At 43.8% G+C, this 19,879-nt stretch overlaps 1 protein-coding gene across 4 annotated transcripts in view; it reads left to right on the top strand.

Moving 5' to 3' along the window:
* LOC108696457 (histone-lysine N-methyltransferase 2A) overlaps positions 1-19,879 on the top strand; it is a 120,231-nt gene that overhangs the window by 72,967 nt on the left and 27,385 nt on the right. For all 4 annotated transcript variants that reach the window (XM_018225851.2, XM_018225849.2, XM_018225850.2 and 1 more), the window contains 6 exons: positions 7,423-7,560; positions 8,850-9,008; positions 9,582-9,699; positions 10,665-10,743; positions 12,231-12,403; positions 13,313-13,495. In XM_018225851.2, the coding sequence (XP_018081340.1) occupies positions 7,423-7,560; positions 8,850-9,008; positions 9,582-9,699; positions 10,665-10,743; positions 12,231-12,403; positions 13,313-13,495 (850 nt within the window). The remainder of the gene's footprint in view (positions 1-7,422; positions 7,561-8,849; positions 9,009-9,581; positions 9,700-10,664; positions 10,744-12,230; positions 12,404-13,312; positions 13,496-19,879) is intronic.

Here is a 19,879-nt window from a genome sequence, read left to right as displayed (position 1 = left end):
TTTATGCTTTCAAAGTTGGCTACAGGGGGTCACCATCTTGTAACTTTGTTAAACATCTTTGCAAGACTAAGACTGTTCACATGCTCAGTGTGGTCTGGGCTGCTTAGGGATCGTCATAAACAAAGCTGCTTGAGTTCTGCATGGCTGGAAAGTAATGCGGGGGCTCCCCCTGCTGTTCATAAGTATGATTGTTTCCCTGCTCAGCAGTTAGGGACCGTCTGACAATTCTTATCCACAGCAGTAAATGAAGGGAGAATTTCACTGCATACAGTCAGGTTTCTTATAAAAACAGTACACATTTTTTAGTTAAAGTATATTGGAGATAGGTTTCTTTTTCATTAAAGAAAGTAAAAATTGGATTTTATTTTTTTGCCTTTACATGCCCTTTAAATATTATTTTCATTCTATTACTTTTTTTTTAATTATTTTTTTTTTTTGTGTTCAAATGTTATCCCTAAAGCTTTTAATGATCCATAGCACTATAGAAGTAACACTTCTTAGAACAAAGCATTAGAACAATGCTGTAGGATGATTATCTGTTAAACACAAACGTTGGGTTATTATACTAACGCTTTAATACAACAATTGTTTTTGATTAGATGATCATCACATTTAGGTATGTTTTACCTGTTCAGATAATTGTTTTGCTGCATGTTTTTCTACAGAATGACATGTTAGTCTTCCAAACCTACAAGTATTGGATAGACATTTGCGTTTGTATTGAATGACCATATTCCTTAAGATCATGCCTAGGGTTCAAGGTAATAGATGTTGCAGAGTTTGGCCCAAGCCATAACCCGGTCATGCAACAATTGCTCTATTCTGATTTCAAAGCAAATATATGGTTGCTGAAGTTTATTAGACCTGATTCAAACTTTGTTTATTATAATTTTACCCCCTCAGAATTATTTAGTATCGACAAAGTATGCTGCAGTCCATTTAATCACAATAACTAACAATTTGTTTGCTCATTATTATTATATCTGTATGTCTCTTTCATTAATCTGTGCTTCAATATTAAAGGCTAATGGTTGATTGATTGCAGTGGTATACTGTCCACTGCAATCAATGCCTACATTGCGATCATGCCTCTTTTCTCCAGGTCATCTTGGGGGACACAGGGACAGTGGGGTATAGCTGCTATCACTAGGAGGCAGGGTATAGCTGCTATCACTAGGAGGCAGGACACAACCTTAAGAAAACAACTGACTCCTCCCTCGCTGGCTATACCCCCAGCAGGCGGAGCTTAGGTCAGTTTTAGTTGTGTCCTCAGGAGGTTAGGATGTGATTTATTTTCAGTCAAGTTTTTTGCTGACACCTGGGGGTTGTTTTGTACTTTTACACTGAGCAAAAGTCCTTATTAACACCCTCCAACGTGGGACCTGTCTCCGGGGTTACCGTGCTTGCACACACCACCCAGCTCCTAAACATGTCCTTCCTCTACAGGAGGAGTACACGCTGGCCGGAGACAGAGAGAGCGAAGACCAGCTCCCAGGTAAGCTTATTGGGCGACTCTTCCCATTGCTGCCCACTCCTCCCCCCTCTCCTGCCAAACTCCGGCAGCCATTGCAGGTATGCAAGCTTCTTCACGGAAGCCCTGCACAGGGGGGAGGGAGAGTTGGGATAAGGTTCTCTCTCTCCACTACCATGTGCTGGCCTATATACTTATGGCAGCACTCTTACTCAGAAGCGGATCGTCAAACCTCCCTGTTTGGCGCCCCTTCTCTGCCTTGTGGGCCGTTTTCCTCAAGTGGGCGGTGGCAGCCCCAGGGAATCAAAGTAACGGCCGCCATTTTCTGGGCTGCATCTATGTCAGCGCATCGCCGAAAGCGGCGCTCGCGCTCTCACAAACTCTCGCGCGATCTTCAGCGCGCCTCACACTGCTGGCGGCCATTTCCTACAGCGCGCCTCCCGCAGAATAACGCTCCTGTTAGAGCAGCCCTCGGGACACACGGGTACAGGCTGTCACACACGCTCAGCCTATACAGCGCTCCTTTTGGAGCAGGGAGGAACACACAAGCTTAATAAAAGAGCTACTCCTCCTTCCCTGACTGTCTCTAAAGGTTAGTGCACAATTTCCTAACAGGGATTTCTCATCCCCCAGGCACAAAATTACCTCTGGCAATTATTCTTCCACTGGTACCATGTCTGAAGGAACCAGTGACGGTCCTTTTTCCAGGGCAGCACCTGTAGCTTCTGTCAAGTATTTGGCCTGTGCCAAATGCCGCAAACGTTTGACTTCCGGTCACAAAGAACCATTTTGTGCAAAATGCAAACCACACCAATCAGGTGCAGAACCCCCAGTACCTACACCACCTCAGGTGAACCAGGCTACTCAGGCGGAGCCTCTAGTCTCCAGCAGGGAACCCTCTCCTCACAGAAGGCCTTCCACTCCCGAGTGGGCATCTCATTTGGCCACCGGAATTCCCAAGTTGGCTCAATCATTAGACAAGCTGCTTGCTCGTCTGGAAAATCCTAAACCGAGACCCTCTAAGCGTAGAGCCCCTTCTCCTTCCGATGAAGAGAGCAATTCTCCTCTCAGACCATCTTCTCCCATACTAGACTCCGGGGAAGATCACGATCGTTCCGAGGGCGAGCTGTCCTCCGGTTCGGATAACGAGGAGGAACACTCTGCTAGGATCTCTACAGAGTCTGTAGACACTTTGATTTCATCAGTGCTGGAAACTCTCCATCTTCAAGAGCCGGAAGCCTCTAGTGAGTCTTCAAAGTCTCTTTTCAAGAGGCACAGCAAATCATCACCGGTGTTTCCCTCACACACCCAGCTTGATCTCCTCATTCAGCAGGAATGGGACAAACCAGAGAGACAGTTCCAAACCAACCGCCGTTTCTTGAAGCTCTACCCATTCCCGGCGGAGCTTACTGAAAAATGGTCGTCTCCTCCATCAGTAGACGCACCTGTATCCCGACTCTCCAAGAATACAGCCTTACAGTCCCTGACGCTTCTTCATTCAAGGACTCTATGGACAAAAAGTTAGAAAGCCTGTTACGCTCTATTTTTTCAGCTTCTGGCTCGTCCCTTCGTCCAGTTCTAGCTATAGCATGGGTTAGCCGAGCAATCCAATCATGGACTGGCTCCCTCATCAACGCCATTGCTGAAGGAGCGCCACGTCATGAACTTTCACAATGGGCTTCCCAAATCAAGGAAGCGAATGACTATATATGCAAAGCTTCTCTGGACGCAACTCAGGTGATCAGTAGGTCTTCAGCCCTGGCGGTGGCAGCCCGCAGATCCCTATGGATGAAATTATGGTCAGCTGACTTTTCCTCTAAGAAGTCTCTAACTGCCATCCCCTTTAAAGGGAAGCTCCTCTTTGGCCCCGACCTGGACAAGATCATAAGTCAGGCTACAGGAGGTAAGAGCACTCTACTACCTCAGCCTAAGGCACGGTCTTCCTTTCGTAGGGGAAAGTTTTTTCGTGGCTCTCAAACCAAAAATTCGAGATCTTCTCCCCCGAGATTTTCAATGTCATTTTCAAGCAGAGGGCGCTTTACAAACAAGCAAAGACCTCCCTGGCAGACTCGAAAGCAAACTACAAAGACCACAGACAAGAATACCACTGCATGACACCGCCTCCACAGGCCCAACGTCAATAGGGGGGAGATTAAATTTTTTTGCCGACGTCTGGATCAGGCTTACCCAAGATTCCTGGGTCCACAAAGTCGTATCTCAAGGATACCACCTGGAGTTTTCATCCCCCCCCCTCACAGATTTTTCATGTCAAGACTCCCAAAAGAGTCGAGCAAACGCACAGCCTTCCAGGAAGTCATCTCCAATCTCATTCTTGCAGAAGTGATTGTTCCTGTACCCAGCAGCGAGCTCTTCAAGGGTTTCTACTCAAACCTATTTGTAGTTCCCAAGAAGGATGGATCAGTCCGCCCCATCTTAGACTTGAAAGAACTGAACAAGTTCATTCGACCGCGGAAGTTCAAAATGGAGTCCCTGAGATCTGTCATAGCGGCAATGTCCCCAGGCCAATTCCTTATGTCCCTCGACATAAAGGACGCCTATCTGCATGTACCCATTTTCCCTCCGCATCAGAAATACTTGCGTTTTGCTTTCCACAACCACCATTTCCAGTTCACAAGTCTCCCATTCGGCCTCACCTCGGCCCCTCGGGTCTTTACGAAAATCATGGCGACAGCCACAGCAGTGATTCGCAACGAAGGAATCTCCATCACTCCCTACCTGGACGACCTATTAATCAAGGCACCGTCCCTCCAGGAGGCCCAAAGGTCGCTACAGATATCCATAGACAGACTGCAGGATCTAGGTTGGGTTCTGAACCTCAGCAAGTCCTCTCTGATGCCCAACCAATCCATGATCTTCCTAGGCATGAGATTCGACACACAGACACGACGGATATCCCTCCCTCTGGAGAAGATAATCCACCTTCAAGGTCTAGTGAAAGCACTGCTTCAGAAGCCACGTCACACAGCAAGATTCTGCATGAAAGTACTGGGAGTCATGGTCTCTACCATAGAAGCAGTACCATTTGCCCAATTCCACCTCAGGGAACTACAGTGGAACATTCTCAACACTTGGAAACGAAAATCCTTACTACAGGAGATTCCGCTGTCTCAACAAACGCGGACTTCCCTCCTTTGGTGGTTGCAAGCTCCCCATCTCACCATAGGAAGAAATCTAGGGGAACCCTGTTGGCGCGTTCTGACGACAGACGCAAGCCTCTTCGGCTGGGGGGCAGTTCTCGAGGGAAGATCAGCCCAGGGAAAATGGAGCCTAGTCGAAAAACAGTTGCAGATCAACCTGCTCGAGATCCGGGCAATCCGACTAGGATTACTCCACTGGCAACAAGACCTAGAGGGCCAAGCCGTAAAGATAGTCGGACAATTCCACAGCGGTGGCTTACCTCAACCACCAGGGCGGGACACGAAGCAGAGGAGCACTCAACGAAATAAAACTCATATTTCAGTGGGACGAGACACACCAGGTCCAGCTGTCTGCCATCTACATTCCAGGGTTGTTGAACTGGGAAGCAGACTTCCTAAGCCGACAGTCCCTGGATCCAGGCGAGTGGTCGCTCAACGTGGAGATCTTCCAAGAGATTACCAGAAGATGGGGGCTACCAGAGGTAGACCTGATGGCAACCAGGCACAACAGACAGGTTCCAGCCTTCCTGGCACGGTACAGAGATCCTCTGGCTATAGATGCGGATGCTCTGACGGCCGACTGGCCCTTCAGTCTGGCCTACGCCTTCCCACCTCTGCCTCTCATACCACGAACCATCAGGAAATTACAACGAGAACGGACCACCCTCATTCTGATAGCTCCGAGGTGGCCATCGACGAGCGTGGTTCACAGATCTACTGAACCTCTCCTTGGAAAAGCCATGGACCTTGCCTCCACTTCCGGACCTTCTCACTCAGGGTCCCATCAGGCATCCGAATCCAACATATCTACATTTGACGGCATGGCTCTTGAGACCGAAATTCTAACCCAGAAGGGTTTCTCCAGAAATGTTGCACGCACGATGTGTGCAGCCCGGAAGCCGGTTTCCGCTAGGGCTTACCACAGAGTCTGGTCCACTTACCGTCAGTGGTGTATTAGACATAAGATGAAGTTCAGACTGCTATCCATTCCAAACATTCTAGAGTTCCTGCAAGAAGGCCTCTCCATGGGCTTGTCCTTAGGTTCTCTCAAGTCGCAACTATCAGCTCTATCTGTACTCTTCCAGAAACGGCTAGCATTGCTTCCAGATTTCAAGACATTCATGCAGGGGGTAGCTCATATAGCTCCTCCCATGCGAGCTCCAGTCCCCCTCTGGGATCTAACCTTAGTTCTTCGAGCTTTACAAGACCCGCCTTTTGAACCACTTGGATCAGTGTCTCTTCAGTGGCTTACCTGGAAAACTGTTTTTCTCATGGCTATCGCTTCAGCAAGACGTGTCTCGGAGCTCAGTGCTCTTTCCTGCAAGGTGCCCTACCTAGTTATCCACCACGACAGGGCTGTCCTTCGCACCATCCCATCTTTTCTGCCGAAGGTTGTCTCAGAATTCCACCTGAATCAGGAAATAGTTCTTCCCTCCTTCTGCCCCGCACCGGCCAACCAGAAAGAGAGGGCACTGCATACTCTGGATCCTGTGAGGGCTCTGAAGTTTTACTTACACAGAATTCAAGACATCCGCAAGTCTGATTCGCTATTCATCATTCCCTCAGGGTCGCGTCAAGGCGCTCCAGCTTCAAAACAGACTATATCTCGTTGGATTAAACAAGCTATTCACAGAGCATACACAGCAAGGGGCAAAACTCCTCCAAGCAGAGTCACAGCCCACTCCACCAGGGGTGTGAGTACGTCCTGGGCGTTTAGAAACTAAGCTTCGGCTGAACAGCTGTGCAAAGCAGCGACGTGGACCTCAGTCCACTCGTTTTCCAAATTTTACCATTTTGATACCTTTGCGGTCTCTGACACTCGCTTTGGCAGCAGGGTGCTTCAGGCCGCGGTGGTTAGCTCTACATAGGCCTCTTTTCTCCCACCCGGTTCTTATTAGGGGAGAGCTTTGGTATGTCCCCACTGTCCCTGTGTCCCCCAAGATGACCTGGAGAAAAGGAGATTTTGTGTACTCACCGTTAAATCTTTTTCTCTTCGGTCTCTTGGGGGACACAGGGCTTCCCTCCCTGGATTGAGGCCCTCACTTCCGTCAGACATGATACGGTTGTTTTTTCTATTATAGTTAAAAGTTATGATTATCTTATATCCTGTTGACTTTGGTACAAACTGACCTAAGCTCCGCCTGCTGGGGGTATAGCCAGCGAGGGAGGAGTCAGTTGTTTTCTTAAGGTTGTGTCCTGCCTCCTAGTGATAGCAGCTATACCCTGCCTCCTAGTGATAGCAGCTATACCCCACTGTCCCTGTGTCCCCCAAGAGACCGAAGAGAAAAAGATTTAACGGTGAGTACACAAAATCTCCTTTTTTTTATGGTGGAGCTTACTCTTTACCAGTGCTAGGGTATATGTATGGTTTGGTAGCCATAATAATGAAACTGCCATAATGTTAAATACAACCACTGATCTGAGATATTGATTTAATTTACATGTTTGTAACATTGTTTCAAAGGACATTTAACATTTTAAGTGCAATATCAGACAAGCTGTTTTGGGCACTCTTAGTGCTGTATTTTTTAAAGCAGAAGAAGGCAATAATCTTCTGTGTGTGACTGGAGGGCACTGGATCTCAATGTGTGGGATCTCAAGGCACTGGAAACCTCTAATTCTGATATTGTCCTTAAACAGACTTATGTTCTGACAGCAAGGAGAATTGGTGGAGTACATACAATTTAATTATAGCTGTCTTGGTGATTTGAGCATTGAATTATAGTATTATAAAGTAAACTGAAGTATACTATGCTGGTGATTTTTAAAATTATTGCAATTCTATTTTTATAGGATGCTGGTCGACTGCTTTATTTAGGACAAGATGAGTGGACACATGTAAACTGCGCCTTGTGGTCAGCAGAGGTATTTGAAGATGATGATGGCTCCCTTAAAAATGTTCACATGGCTGTAATCAGAGGCAAACAGCTGGTAGGTACTATAGGAATGGTATGCCACATGCTAGCATATACTAAAATCCATTTTTAAAGCCTGGTTGCTGGGGTCAATGACCATGGCCAGAACTTAAACTCCAGGTTGAAGAAAAAAAAAAATACAAAAAATGGTTAGGGTATCATTGCTCAGGTAACATCAATTCACCACATACTTAAGAAATAGTTCACTAACAATTTCATTTTTAAAATACATTAGGAATAAATTTAGATGCATACGGAACCCCCAAAATTCTGTCCCTTTAATGCAAGTCATTCTGTAGCTAAATATAATATATATAGGGGGGCCCAGGAGGTATAGGGGCCCCATGGGCCCTAATTCATATACAATTTCAATAAATATTGGTAAAACAAGTCAACCTCTAAACATTTTGGGGGCCTGAAATAATTTGCTGCAGTAATATCTAGTTACGCCACTGGGCATGATTACACTTTGCAAGTATATTAGAAGACATTATAGACAAATAGCAGGGGACCTTTTTACCCATAAAGAGGATCACTTCTCCAGAGATCACCCCTTTAGACGAAAAAAAGAACTTTCATTTGAAGCAACGTAGGTGGTTCTTCACATGACAGTGAGGTTGTGGAATGCACTGCCGGGTGATGTTGTGATGGCTGATTCAGTTAATTCCTTTAAAGAGTGGCTTGGATGATTTCTTGGACAGACATATCAAAGGCTATTGGGATACTAAAATCTGCAGTTAGTATAGATATTGGGTGGTCGGTGTGAGTGTGTGTATGTATGGACACTGGGTTTCATTTGGAGGCAGTTGAACTTGATGGACTTTGGTCTTTTTCAAACCAATTTAATGCTGTAGATCAAAGGTCCTTGCACCTATACACTGTTTTTGCATTACACTAATTTAGGCTGGCTTGATGCATTGTGTGCAGTTTGCAAAATTAAGGGCACACAGATACAATGAATATCTGGTGCCCCTTGTGTAACATACAAATGCTATTTTATTAGCAATTGGTTTTAGAAATTGGTTACTAAACTTAGAGAGCATTCCATCTTAGCATATTATGTGAGTGGACTACTTGATGACTTACTGTATATACAGCAATTTCTGAGCATTCAAACATTGTGTGACCTTCAACCCTCAAATATACGCAAACACAAAGTGAATAGCTAGGCCTTTGTTTCATGCAGTAAAAAAAAATCTAAAAATATTAAATGTCAGCATTATAAGATGTTTTAAAAATCAGTTTTGTCATCAAGTTTTTCATGTATTCATTTTGTAACTCTCCACTTTTTTTTTTCTTCCTTAGCGTTGTGAACTGTGCTTAAAGTTGGGTGCCACAGTTGGATGCTGCCTAACTTCTTGTACTAGCAACTACCATTTTATGTGTGCACGTAAAAAGAACTGTGTATTCTTAGAAGACAAAAAGGTTTACTGTCAGAAACACAAGGATTTAATTAAAGGAGAGGTGAGTGAACAGTTATAGTGGTGCGTTTGAGTAGCGTAAACTTGTTTTAAGTACTGTACTTTGGTAGCTTTGACAGTTTTGTGTATTTGTGTATATATGTATCTTTAGTTTAATGCTAATATATGAATATCCCTCATTTATAATACAGGTATGGGACATGTTATCCAGAATGCTCGGGACCTGGGGTTTTCCAGATAACGGATCTTTCCGTAATTTTGGTCTTCATGCCTTAAGTCTACTAGAAATTCTTTAAACATTAAATAAACCCAATATGCTGGTTTTGCTTCCAATAAGGATTAATTGTATCTTAGTTGGGATCAAGTACAAACTACTTTTTTATTATTTCAGAGAAAAAGGAAATCCTTTTTAAAAATTTGGATTATTTGGATAAAATGGAGTTTATGGGAGACAGCCATTCCGTAATTCGGAGCTTTCTGGATATCGGTTTCCAGATTAGGGATCCAATACCTGTATATGCATATCACTCATTTCAATTAATTGGCATGCTATTTATTTTTGTAAGTTTCATAAGAGACTACCAAGCTATCTATTATTTGTATTTCTTTTCTGCAGATTGTTTCGGATAATGGCTTTGAGGTCCTAAGAAGGGTTTTTGTTGATTTTGAAGGGATCACCCTACGCAGAAAGTATCTAAATGGATTGGAACCAGAGAATATTCACATAATGATTGGTAAATTAAGGCATAGGTTTCATTTACCCTTCTTTTGCAGTTGTGCTGCTCACATGGTAATATAGAAGTTAGGTTGAAAAAAATACATGTCCATCAAGTTTAATCTTTTATGTCTATATATATATATATATATATATATATATATATATATATATATATATATATATATATATATATATATATATATATATATATATATATATATATATATATATATAACCTGCCTAACCACTAGTTGATCCAGAGTAAGGCAAAAAAAACAAAACAAAAAAACATCTGGTGCCTCTAATTTGACGCAGAAGAGGAAAAACTCCCATCCTGACTCAAAGATGGCAATCGGACCAGTCCACATACTATCTTCATAACCCTGTATTTTCTCACTTTCCAAAGAACCATCCAACCCCTTTTATAGGCTATCATTTAATAAAGCTGATTCAGGTAGAGAATTTCAAAACTTCGCAGCTCTCACTGTAAAAAAAACAAAACAAAAAAAACCCTGTTCAAATATTTAGACTGAACCTCCTTTCTTCTAATCGCAATGGGTGCCTTTGTGTCTGCTGGAAGGACATACTGGTAAATGAAGCTTCAGAGATATCATTATCTCTGATGTTCATCTCCTAAGTCATTAATGAAGAAGTTAAATAAAAGCGGCCCCAATACAGAAATTTGAGGGACCCCACTAACAACCTTACTCCAAGTAGAGAATGTACCATTAACTAGCACTCTCTGTAGTCGGTTTTCTATCCAAGTGCAAATCGCTTCTCTAAGACCAACAGGCCTTCGTTTAAAAAGCAGCCATTTGTGGGGCATAATCCAAATAGATCTGCTGTAACCCCACTGATAACCTCTCCATAAATAGCAATACAATTAGTCTGACGTGACCTATCCTTCATAAAGCTATTCTGATTACTGTTCATAATGCCATTTTCTAGAACATCCTATTTGTTTTTTTGCTGCTGTTTTAGGTTCCATGACCATTGACTGCCTTGGAATCCTGACTGATCTCTCAGACTGTGAGGAGAAACTTTTCCCCATTGGATATCAGTATGTGTTTTATTTTTGTCATATCTACATGTGCAATAACTTGGGGTGTTGTTTTTTATTATTTAAATGTTTTTATTTACTGGTTTCATCTTTAACATACAGAGGAACAGGAGAACAGTCCAGTGACACTTAGAGCATATATTGGTTGATCAAACAGGTTAAGTCAGGAGTCCCCAACCTTTTTTACCAGTGAGCCACATTGAAATGTAAAAATAGTTGGGGAGCAGCACAAGCATGAAAAAGTCGCTTGGGATGACAAATGAGGGCTGTGATTGCCTATTAGGTAGCCTCTATGTGGACTGGCAGCCTACAGGAGGCTCTACTTGGCACTATACTTAGTTTTTTATGCAAATAAAACTCGCTTCCAAGTCTGGAATTCAAATATAAGCACCTGCTTTGTGGACACTGAGAGCAACATCAAAGGGGTTGGAAAGCAACATGTTGCTCACGAGCTACTGGTTGGAGATCACTGGGTTAAGCAGTTCTCCAAAGTAACAAACCAGAACCGCTGGTGCTAGCAGTGAAAGATAAAACCATATTAGTTTACAAACTAGGTTCTGTAAAAGGGGGGGAGGGAGGGGGATTGGGCCGTGAGGTGTGCGTCGGTACCTGTTCATGCTTTAATGGGTAATATCCTGTTAGCCACTAGCCTGGGGTCTGATTGTACTAAGCGTGTCGGCCCACGCACCCCATATTTCTCTGGGCATCATCTGTTAATATATGTTAACTTGTAAAGGGGAAGCTCTTGATTTATTAAGGATTTCCAGCTCTATAGGGTGGGTGGGCAGTTTAACTTTAACCTCTGATCATCATACAGTTGACCCACATATTTCATTTTATACTTGGCCCAGAGTAATTTGGGGGTGTTTTTACTCCAAATAGGTCCCATGAAAAGGCTTCAGTAACTAATAATTGATACAAAATCACAAAAATAGATTATTTTTACTTTTGCTTTTATTTAGTGAAAACCAGCCTTAAAAGGAATTAAAGATTGTACAAAAATGAATTTTAATTTGAAGAAACCTTTTTATTCAGGGATTATGTAGGTTTTGTGACATTCTACTATATATGCTCTATGGTATAGTTGCCCAGTGTACAGCATTTGCCCTTGAATGTTTAATAATGATGCCATACCTTGCCAAAATGGCATATTAAAGCTGCTTTTCCTTGATAAAGTTGGCCATACACATGCCAACGTAGCATGTCAACTTGGCTACTCCAGACCAGCCTAAATGCCTGATCAGTGGTTAGGCAAAATTATTTTTGGGCAAATTTGTAAATAGTTTCATCCAAGGGTAATTGGGGCTTCTGGTGCTGTCTTTGCACAGGCACCTAATGTGATATGTCCTTGTTATTTAGCTTCCTCTCCAAATGGGGCCAGCTTAACCATGCTTTGTATACATGTATGTTTACATTTATTGTTTGGATTACATAGTGCCAGGTTTTATAAAGTTAAGATAAGTGATTTGAGTGTTTCCTGTCCTTAGGTGTTCACGTGTGTACTGGAGTACGACAGATGCACGTAAGCGATGTGTGTATACGTGCAAGATACTTGAGTGTCGCCCTCCACCTGCTGATCCGGATATTAATAGCACAGTACAACATGAAGAGAACCGCACAATTGCACACAGCCCCCCAAGCATCCCTAGTGATTTACAAGGTGAGTAGCAATAATAGTATTATGGTTTGGTGTTTTGCCTCACTCTTTTAAGCTCTATTTTAACCTTGCATCTCTTTCTGTGGGTAAAACTGATGCAAAATAAGTGATCATGGTGCTCCTCTTTGTAGAAAGTGTCCAGTGAAATGTTAGTTATTATCAGATGTATAGTGCCTCAACAGAAACTGTTTACATGTTAAAATAAGTAGTAAAAAAGCTTTGCAAAAAAAATGTAAATCCTCCATTAATGGAGCAGTACCTTCTAGCAGAGAACTAGGTTCATAAATGACAATGACTTATCATCATACAGAATCCAGTTGATAAACTGACGCACTGGAGAATGAAAAACTACAATAATTGCTAGTGCCCTTCAAATATAATAAGTGGTGAGCACCTATTAAAGGAGGCTCCACATAACTTGTGAATATAGAGGGTCCCAACCCAGTACAAATATACCAGTGTTCACAGAGTGGGGACCAGTAACTTATTGTATGATTTTAAAGCATAGTCCCACAATTAACTTCCTTATTAACCACTGTCCATATCTGATATCTTATATAAATATTTGGCAACACGTGTTTAATAGGTAATGGAAAGTTTAATAGAATGCACACATTTATTCCTACATTTATAGGAATTTACGCGTAGGTAGACCGCACCTGTGTCACTGTGCTATATTGTCAGTAACATCAAACATTGCTTACTCTGTCTGTCTGTTGTGAAAAGAACAATTAGGAGAAAAAACAAGTAGGTTTATTCTTCTGGCTTGGGAGCACTGTTGTACCTGAAAACGCAGTGCAGATGCTAGGAAATGGATGTAATAGTGGATGCAAGAGCCCTAGTATATAGTTTTTGTCTACTTATGCCACTAGAAATGTCAATGTAAGTTTATGCTTCCTTCCATCTATACAGAAAATCAGAACTCAGATGGTATAAAATGTATAGAGACCCTTTGCCTCCCATCTCCGGATTCAGTCAGCGCCTCCTCAGTTTCCAAACCTTGGGAAGTGGCACGACCTCCTGGATGTAGAACCCATATATCACGCCATTCCCAATCACAAAGATCACCTGGTTCTCGACCTCTGCCATCAGCTGGTAAGATTTTTCTTTCAAGCAAACAAGATATTCTAACTACTATTCAAATGATGTTGCATGTTTCTTGAAAGATGCCTTCAGTCACCACAACCCTGCAATATAGATAATGTATCATGATTGCATAGGTTTTATAGAGCTATATACAGGCCCGGATTTGCAGCAAGGTTAAGACAGTTTCAAAGACTTGGAAAAAGGTTCCTGGGCTTACCACCCATTTAAAGCATAAGTTATCTGGTTGAAGGTCCATAGATGAGTGATATGTGGGAGTAAGATGCGTTCTATGTATCGTATGGTATAAGGATATTAATTACACTGGGTAAGTATGATTAGAAAAAGGTTTTGTGTTTTCTACAATTACATAGGGGTTGTTCACGTTTAAATTAACTTTCTCTTGCAGATATCTGTGGGACACAGGGACCATGGGGTTTAGCTTCTACCTTCAGGAGGCAGGACACTAGAACAAAAACTGACTCCGCCCCCTTAAGCTATACCCCCCACTCACCGCAGGGGAGCTCAGTTTTTCTAGTGTCCTCAAGGAGTCAGGATGTTAATCCAGTCAGGATTATTCTGCGGCCAGACTTTGTGTTTGGCACCAGGGGTTGTCCTGGAGTTCTCTGCTTAAGGGAATCTCCTTTTAGGCTTCCCCCTTCGTGGGATATCTGCACTGGGGCGACTAAGTCTCTTATGGAGCGAGCCACACAGCACTCAATGGTGTCATGTAACATGAGCCGCAGCTGTCCAGAGCAGAAGGCTGAATGCGGGCATCCTGTGAGATGATGGATGTCCAGGGTCTGTGAGTATTGGCGTTTTTACGCTGGAGCAACTATTTTGGCGAGTAATGGTGGTTTTTGTGCCCCCCTCAACCCCACCCCGGGTCCTATTGTGTCTTCCGACTGCGGCACCAGCGTGTTCTGTTAGGCGCGTGGGGAAGGGCGCACCTGGAGGTTATTTCAGTGAGCCTGCGTTCCACTGCGGAACGCATAGGTGGTTCTCGGTTGGCGATGACGCATCACTTCCGGCAGCGCCATTTTAAGTGCGCAAGTGATTCGAGCAGCGTGTGGCTGCTTGCGGCCAGCCAAAATTCAACGCCTCAGGGAGTAAAGGTTGTCGGCGGCTAGGAACAGCATTCCTAGCGTGCGTGTGCAGGACCTGTCCCAGTGTTTCTAGCCGGTGCTACGTTGACTCAGCAAGACAGTACTTTTTCACGGTCAGACACAGGGGCCAGGGGCTGGGAGAGGGTGCCGAGGGGGGCAGGCACAAGGGTAAAAGCTTCTTCAGAGCTACCTTAGAGTGTTGTGGTTTTTAAAAAAGATTTAAAAAATATATAAAAATTTAAAAAAAAAAAAAAAAAAATTTTCCACCATGGCGGATAAAAAGTCTGAAGGACCGTTTGCTAGGACCAGTCATGCTGTTTCTAAAGTTAGATATTTAGCATGCTCCAAGTGCCGCAAACGCCTACCAGCTGGTCATAAAGAGACCTTATGCAGTAACTGCGTTCCGCCTTCTTCGGCTGAGGGGTCACTGAGGGCTCAAGAACTGCAGGAAACTGCTGTGTCAGACAATAGGGAGGATAATTCTCCTCCGCATGTACCGACCGCCACTGCTCAAACTCACATAGTCGCTGAAGTAGCCCCGCCTGCATGGGCAACCCAGTTATCTTCAGGCATTCCTAAATTGGCGGCATGCTTAGATAAACTTCTAGACAGACTAGATCAGGGTACAGTGGAACCTAAGACCCGTGCCCACAAACGTGCAGTTCCTTCAACATCTCTGGAACTCAGTGAGGAAGAATCTATAGCCAATTCTCCTACAGAGGATGATTTTTCACAAAGTGAAGGTGAAATATCAGATGACCAAGAGGATAATGAGGAGCCGACTAGATCCTCAGAATCTATAGACAAGTTAATTTTGTCAGTAATCAAGTGCTTGGATCTCAAGGAATCTGAGCTTTCATCAGATTCTTCTCAGTTAATGTTTAAACGTCAGAAAAAATCGGTACCAATATTTCCTTCTCACCCTCAACTAGACAACATTGTTCAGTCCGAGTGGGAACAACCGGAGAAGAGATTTCAGGCTAATCGTCGTTTTCAAAGACTTTATCCGTTTCCAAAAGAAAATACTGACAAATGGGGTTCTCCTCCATCTATAGATGCTCCGGTTTCTCGGCTGTCTAAGAATACAGCTCTGCCGGTTCCAGACGCATCGTCCTTCAAGGACTCTATGGACAAAAAATTGGAAGGACTGTTGCGTGCCATTTTTTCCTCATCAGGAGAATCCTTAAGGCCCATTTTTGCAACGGCATGGGTAAGCCGAGCTCTTCAGACTTGGATTTCATCCTTGATGGATGATATTGCTTCAGGAAGACCTAGACAAGAACTTCTTGACATTACTTCACAAATTAAGGATGCATCCGATTATATTTGTGAGGCATCTCTTGATGCAGCCCAAGTAGTAGCGCGTACTTCAGCATTATCGGTGGCGGCACGCAGATCCTTATGGTTGAAACTCTGGTCAGCAGATCTATCATCAAAGAAATCTCTTACCACTCTACCATTTAAAGGAAAACTTCTGTTTGGGTCGGATTTGGATAAAATTATTAGTCAAGCCACAGGGGGCAAGAGCACGCTCCTTCCCCAAAATAAACCTCGGTCCACTTTTCGGAAAGGACGATTTTTTCGTTCCCCACGCTACACCAAGACTTCAACTTCCAGGGACTTCCAGTCTCAGTCCTCAGGAAACAAAAACAGATTCCAGAATAAGTTCAAGAGCAACTGGCAGAACAGACGAAACCAGTCAAAGCCGTCAGACAAGTCATCTTCAGCATGACTACCAAATCGATCTCAGTCTGCAACCTACAGTCGGGGCCAGGTTGCTTCACTTTCAAGAGGTTTGGCGAAGAACCACTCAGGATTCTTGGGTTCAAAAAATTGTATCCCGAGGGTATCAGCTGGAGTTTTCTTCCACCCCTCCATCTCGATTTTTCATGTCAAGAGTGCCAACAGAGCCACAAAAGAGACAAGCCTTTTTCGCAGTAGTACTCAATCTAGTACAGGAAAAAGTCATTGTACCTGTTCCCCCAAAGGAAAAATTTCGAGGGTTCTACTCAAACCTCTTCATTGTGCCAAAAAAGGATGGCTCCTTCAGACCAGTATTAGACCTAAAAAAGCTCAATACATTCATTCGACCAGCTCATTTCAAGATGGAATCCCTACGTTCAGTAATTGCCAGTATGAGACCGAACGAGTTCATGGCCGCACTAGATATCCGGGACGCGTATCTTCATATCCCGATTTTCCAAGTCCATCAGAAATACTTGAGGTTTGCTTACCTAGGACTACATTTTCAATTCGTAGCACTACCATTCGGCCTAACCTCGGCTCCACGGATCTTTACCAAGGTGATGGCAGCAGCGGCGGCATCTCTCAGAGTACAAGGGATATCCATTACGCCCTATCTGGACGACATTCTTCTGAAGGCGCCATCTCACCAAGAAGCACAGAACAATCTGGCCCAAGTGATACAATCACTGACAAGCTTGGGTTGGATAATCAATACCACAAAATCAAAATTAGTTCCCAGCCAAAAACTAAAGTTTTTAGGTATGATTTTCGACACAAAGAATCAGAAAGTTTATCTGCCACAGGACAAGATAGAGAATATTTTAACGTTGGTACGACGTCTCGCCAAGACTCCGAACACTACCGCTCGGTTTGCCATGAGAGTACTGGGATCCATGGTGGCCACAATAGAAGCGGTTCCCTTTGCGCAGTTCCATCTCAGGGAATTACAATGGAACATTCTAACACAGTGGAACAGAACAAATCTGTCTCAGAGAATAGTTCTACTTCCCAAGACCAAGGTGTCATTGGCATGGTGGCTGAACTGCAACAACCTGTCCAAAGGGAGGAACCTTGCAGATCCCCAATGGCGGATCCTCACTACGGACGCCAGTCTAAGGGGCTGGGGGGCAGTGTTCGGCACACTCACAGCTCAGGGGATTTGGTCATCAGCAGAAACTCAACTGCCAATAAACATTCTAGAACTAAGAGCGGTGAGAAGGGCTCTCAGTTATTGGCAACAGATAATGAAGGGAATAGCCATCCGAGTTCAATCGGACAACGCGACAACGGTGGCTTACTTGAATCACCAAGGAGGTACTCGCAGTCGACAAGCACTCCAGGAAGTAAGCCAAATTCTGTCTTGGGCGGAAAAACACAATGCAACTCTATCCGCAATATACATTCCGGGCCTCGAAAATTGGGAAGCCGATTATCTGAGTCGACAGACACTGGACCCAGGAGAGTGGTCTCTAAAGCAAGAAGTGTTCACCTTGATCACAGAAAGATGGGGAATTCCGGACATAGATCTTATGGCGTCAAGAGCAAACAGGAAGGTACAACAATTCATGTCTCGTTGCCGGGATCCTCTAGCACTCGCAGTGGATTCCATGACGGCTCCATGGGAGTTCCAACTAGGCTACGCATTTCCCCCTCTTCCTCTGCTACCCAGGTTAATTCGAAGAATTCAAAGAGAAAATCACACAGTGATTCTAATAGCACCACACTGGCCTCGACGAGCATGGTTTTCCGATCTGATAAATCTGTCCAGAGAGGATCCATGGCCACTACCGAATCTACCAGATCTACTATCTCAAGGCCCCATAGTACATCCCAACTCGAAGATGCTCAATTTGACGGCATGGCTATTGAGACCCTAGTGCTGAAACGAAAGGGGTTTTCTTCAGAGGTAATAAAGACCATGATAGCAGCAAGGAAACCAGTCTCGTCGAAGACTTATTACAGAGTGTGGCGTTGTTTCAAAGATTGGTGTGTTCAAAAAGGAATACCTTTTGAGGACTGTTAAATTCCTGGCATTTTAGAATTCCTTCAAGTTGGGTTGAATAAGGGACTGTCTCCGGCATCATTAAGATCCCAAGTATCAGCACTTTCGGTTCTGTTTCAAAGGAAGCTGGCAATTAATGCGGATATTCGAACATTCTTACAAGGAGCAACTCATATAGTTCCTCCATATAGAGATCCTCTTCCTCCGTGGGACCTGAATTTGGTGCTGTCGGCATTGCAGGGTCCTCCGTTTGAACCCTTGGCTTCCATTCCTATGGCGTGGCTTTCCTGGAAAGTGGCTTTTTTATTAGCTATTTCGTCAGCGCGCAGAGTATCCGAACTGAGTGCTCTATCATGTCAACCACCCTTCTTGACATTTCATCAGGATCGAGCGGTTCTACGCACCATTCCTTCATTTGTACCCAAGGTCATATCGGATTTTCATATCAACCAAGACATCACAGTACCATCGTTCTGTCCTCATCCTAAATCAGCTAAGGAGATTGCCTTGCATGCCTTAGATCCTGTAAGAGCCATTAAGTTTTATTTAGACAGAACCAAGGAATTTCGGAAATCATCTTCATTGTTCATCATTCATTCAGGAATACGCAAAGGTTTTCCGGCATCTAAAACGTCCATATCCCGATGGATAAGAGAAACTATTAGACGCGCCTACGTGGCCAGAGGAAAAACTCCTCCAACACTCATCAGAGCCCATTCAACGAGAGGTGTCAGCACTTCATGGGCCTTCAGGAATCACGCCTTAGCCGAACAAGTTTGCAGAGCCGCAACATGGTCCTCTATCCATTCATTTACAAAATTCTATAAATTTGAGGTCTTTGCGGCATCGGATGCACGCTTCGGGAGGAAGGTATTACAGGCCGCGGTAGTTTAAAGACTTCGGCCTCGCTTCCTCCCTCCCTATTAGTTGGGACAGCTTTGGTATGTCCCCATGGTCCCTGTGTCCCACAGATATCTGCAAGAGAAAAGGGGATTTTGTGTTACTCACCGTTAAATCCTTTTCTCTTCAGCAGTCTGTGGGACACAGGGCATCCCGCCCAGGAAGCGATTCCTCAGACTGTTATTCGCCATCAAGTGGTTGTTTGTATATAGTTATGGAGTTCTATTTCTTCTTGGTTAATTCAAAACTGAGCTCCCCTGCGGTGAGTGGGGGGTATAGCTTAAGGGGGCGGAGTCAGTTTTTGTTCTAGTGTCCTGCCTCCTGAAGGTAGAAGCTAAACCCCATGGTCCCTGTGTCCCACAGACTGCTGAAGAGAAAAGGATTTAACGGTGAGTAACACAAAATCCCCTTTTTAGTATGATGTAGACATTAATAATCCAAGACAATTTGTAACTGGTCTTAAATTTTTTTGTCTTTTTTCAGTAAACTGGTGTGTTTGTTCAACACTGCAGTACTATAGTTTATATAAACCAGCTGCTATGTAGCCATGGGGGCAGCCACTCAAGGCACAAGTTACTTAGCAGATAACCGATAACTCTGTAGAATCTCATTCTTATCTGTTATTTGCTAAGTAATCTGTTT

This window comes from Xenopus laevis, chromosome 7L (assembly GCF_017654675.1).
Source record: "Xenopus laevis strain J_2021 chromosome 7L, Xenopus_laevis_v10.1, whole genome shotgun sequence".
Taxonomy (NCBI): domain Eukaryota; kingdom Metazoa; phylum Chordata; class Amphibia; order Anura; family Pipidae; genus Xenopus; species Xenopus laevis.
This window is presented reverse-complemented; position numbering and strand designations above follow the sequence as displayed.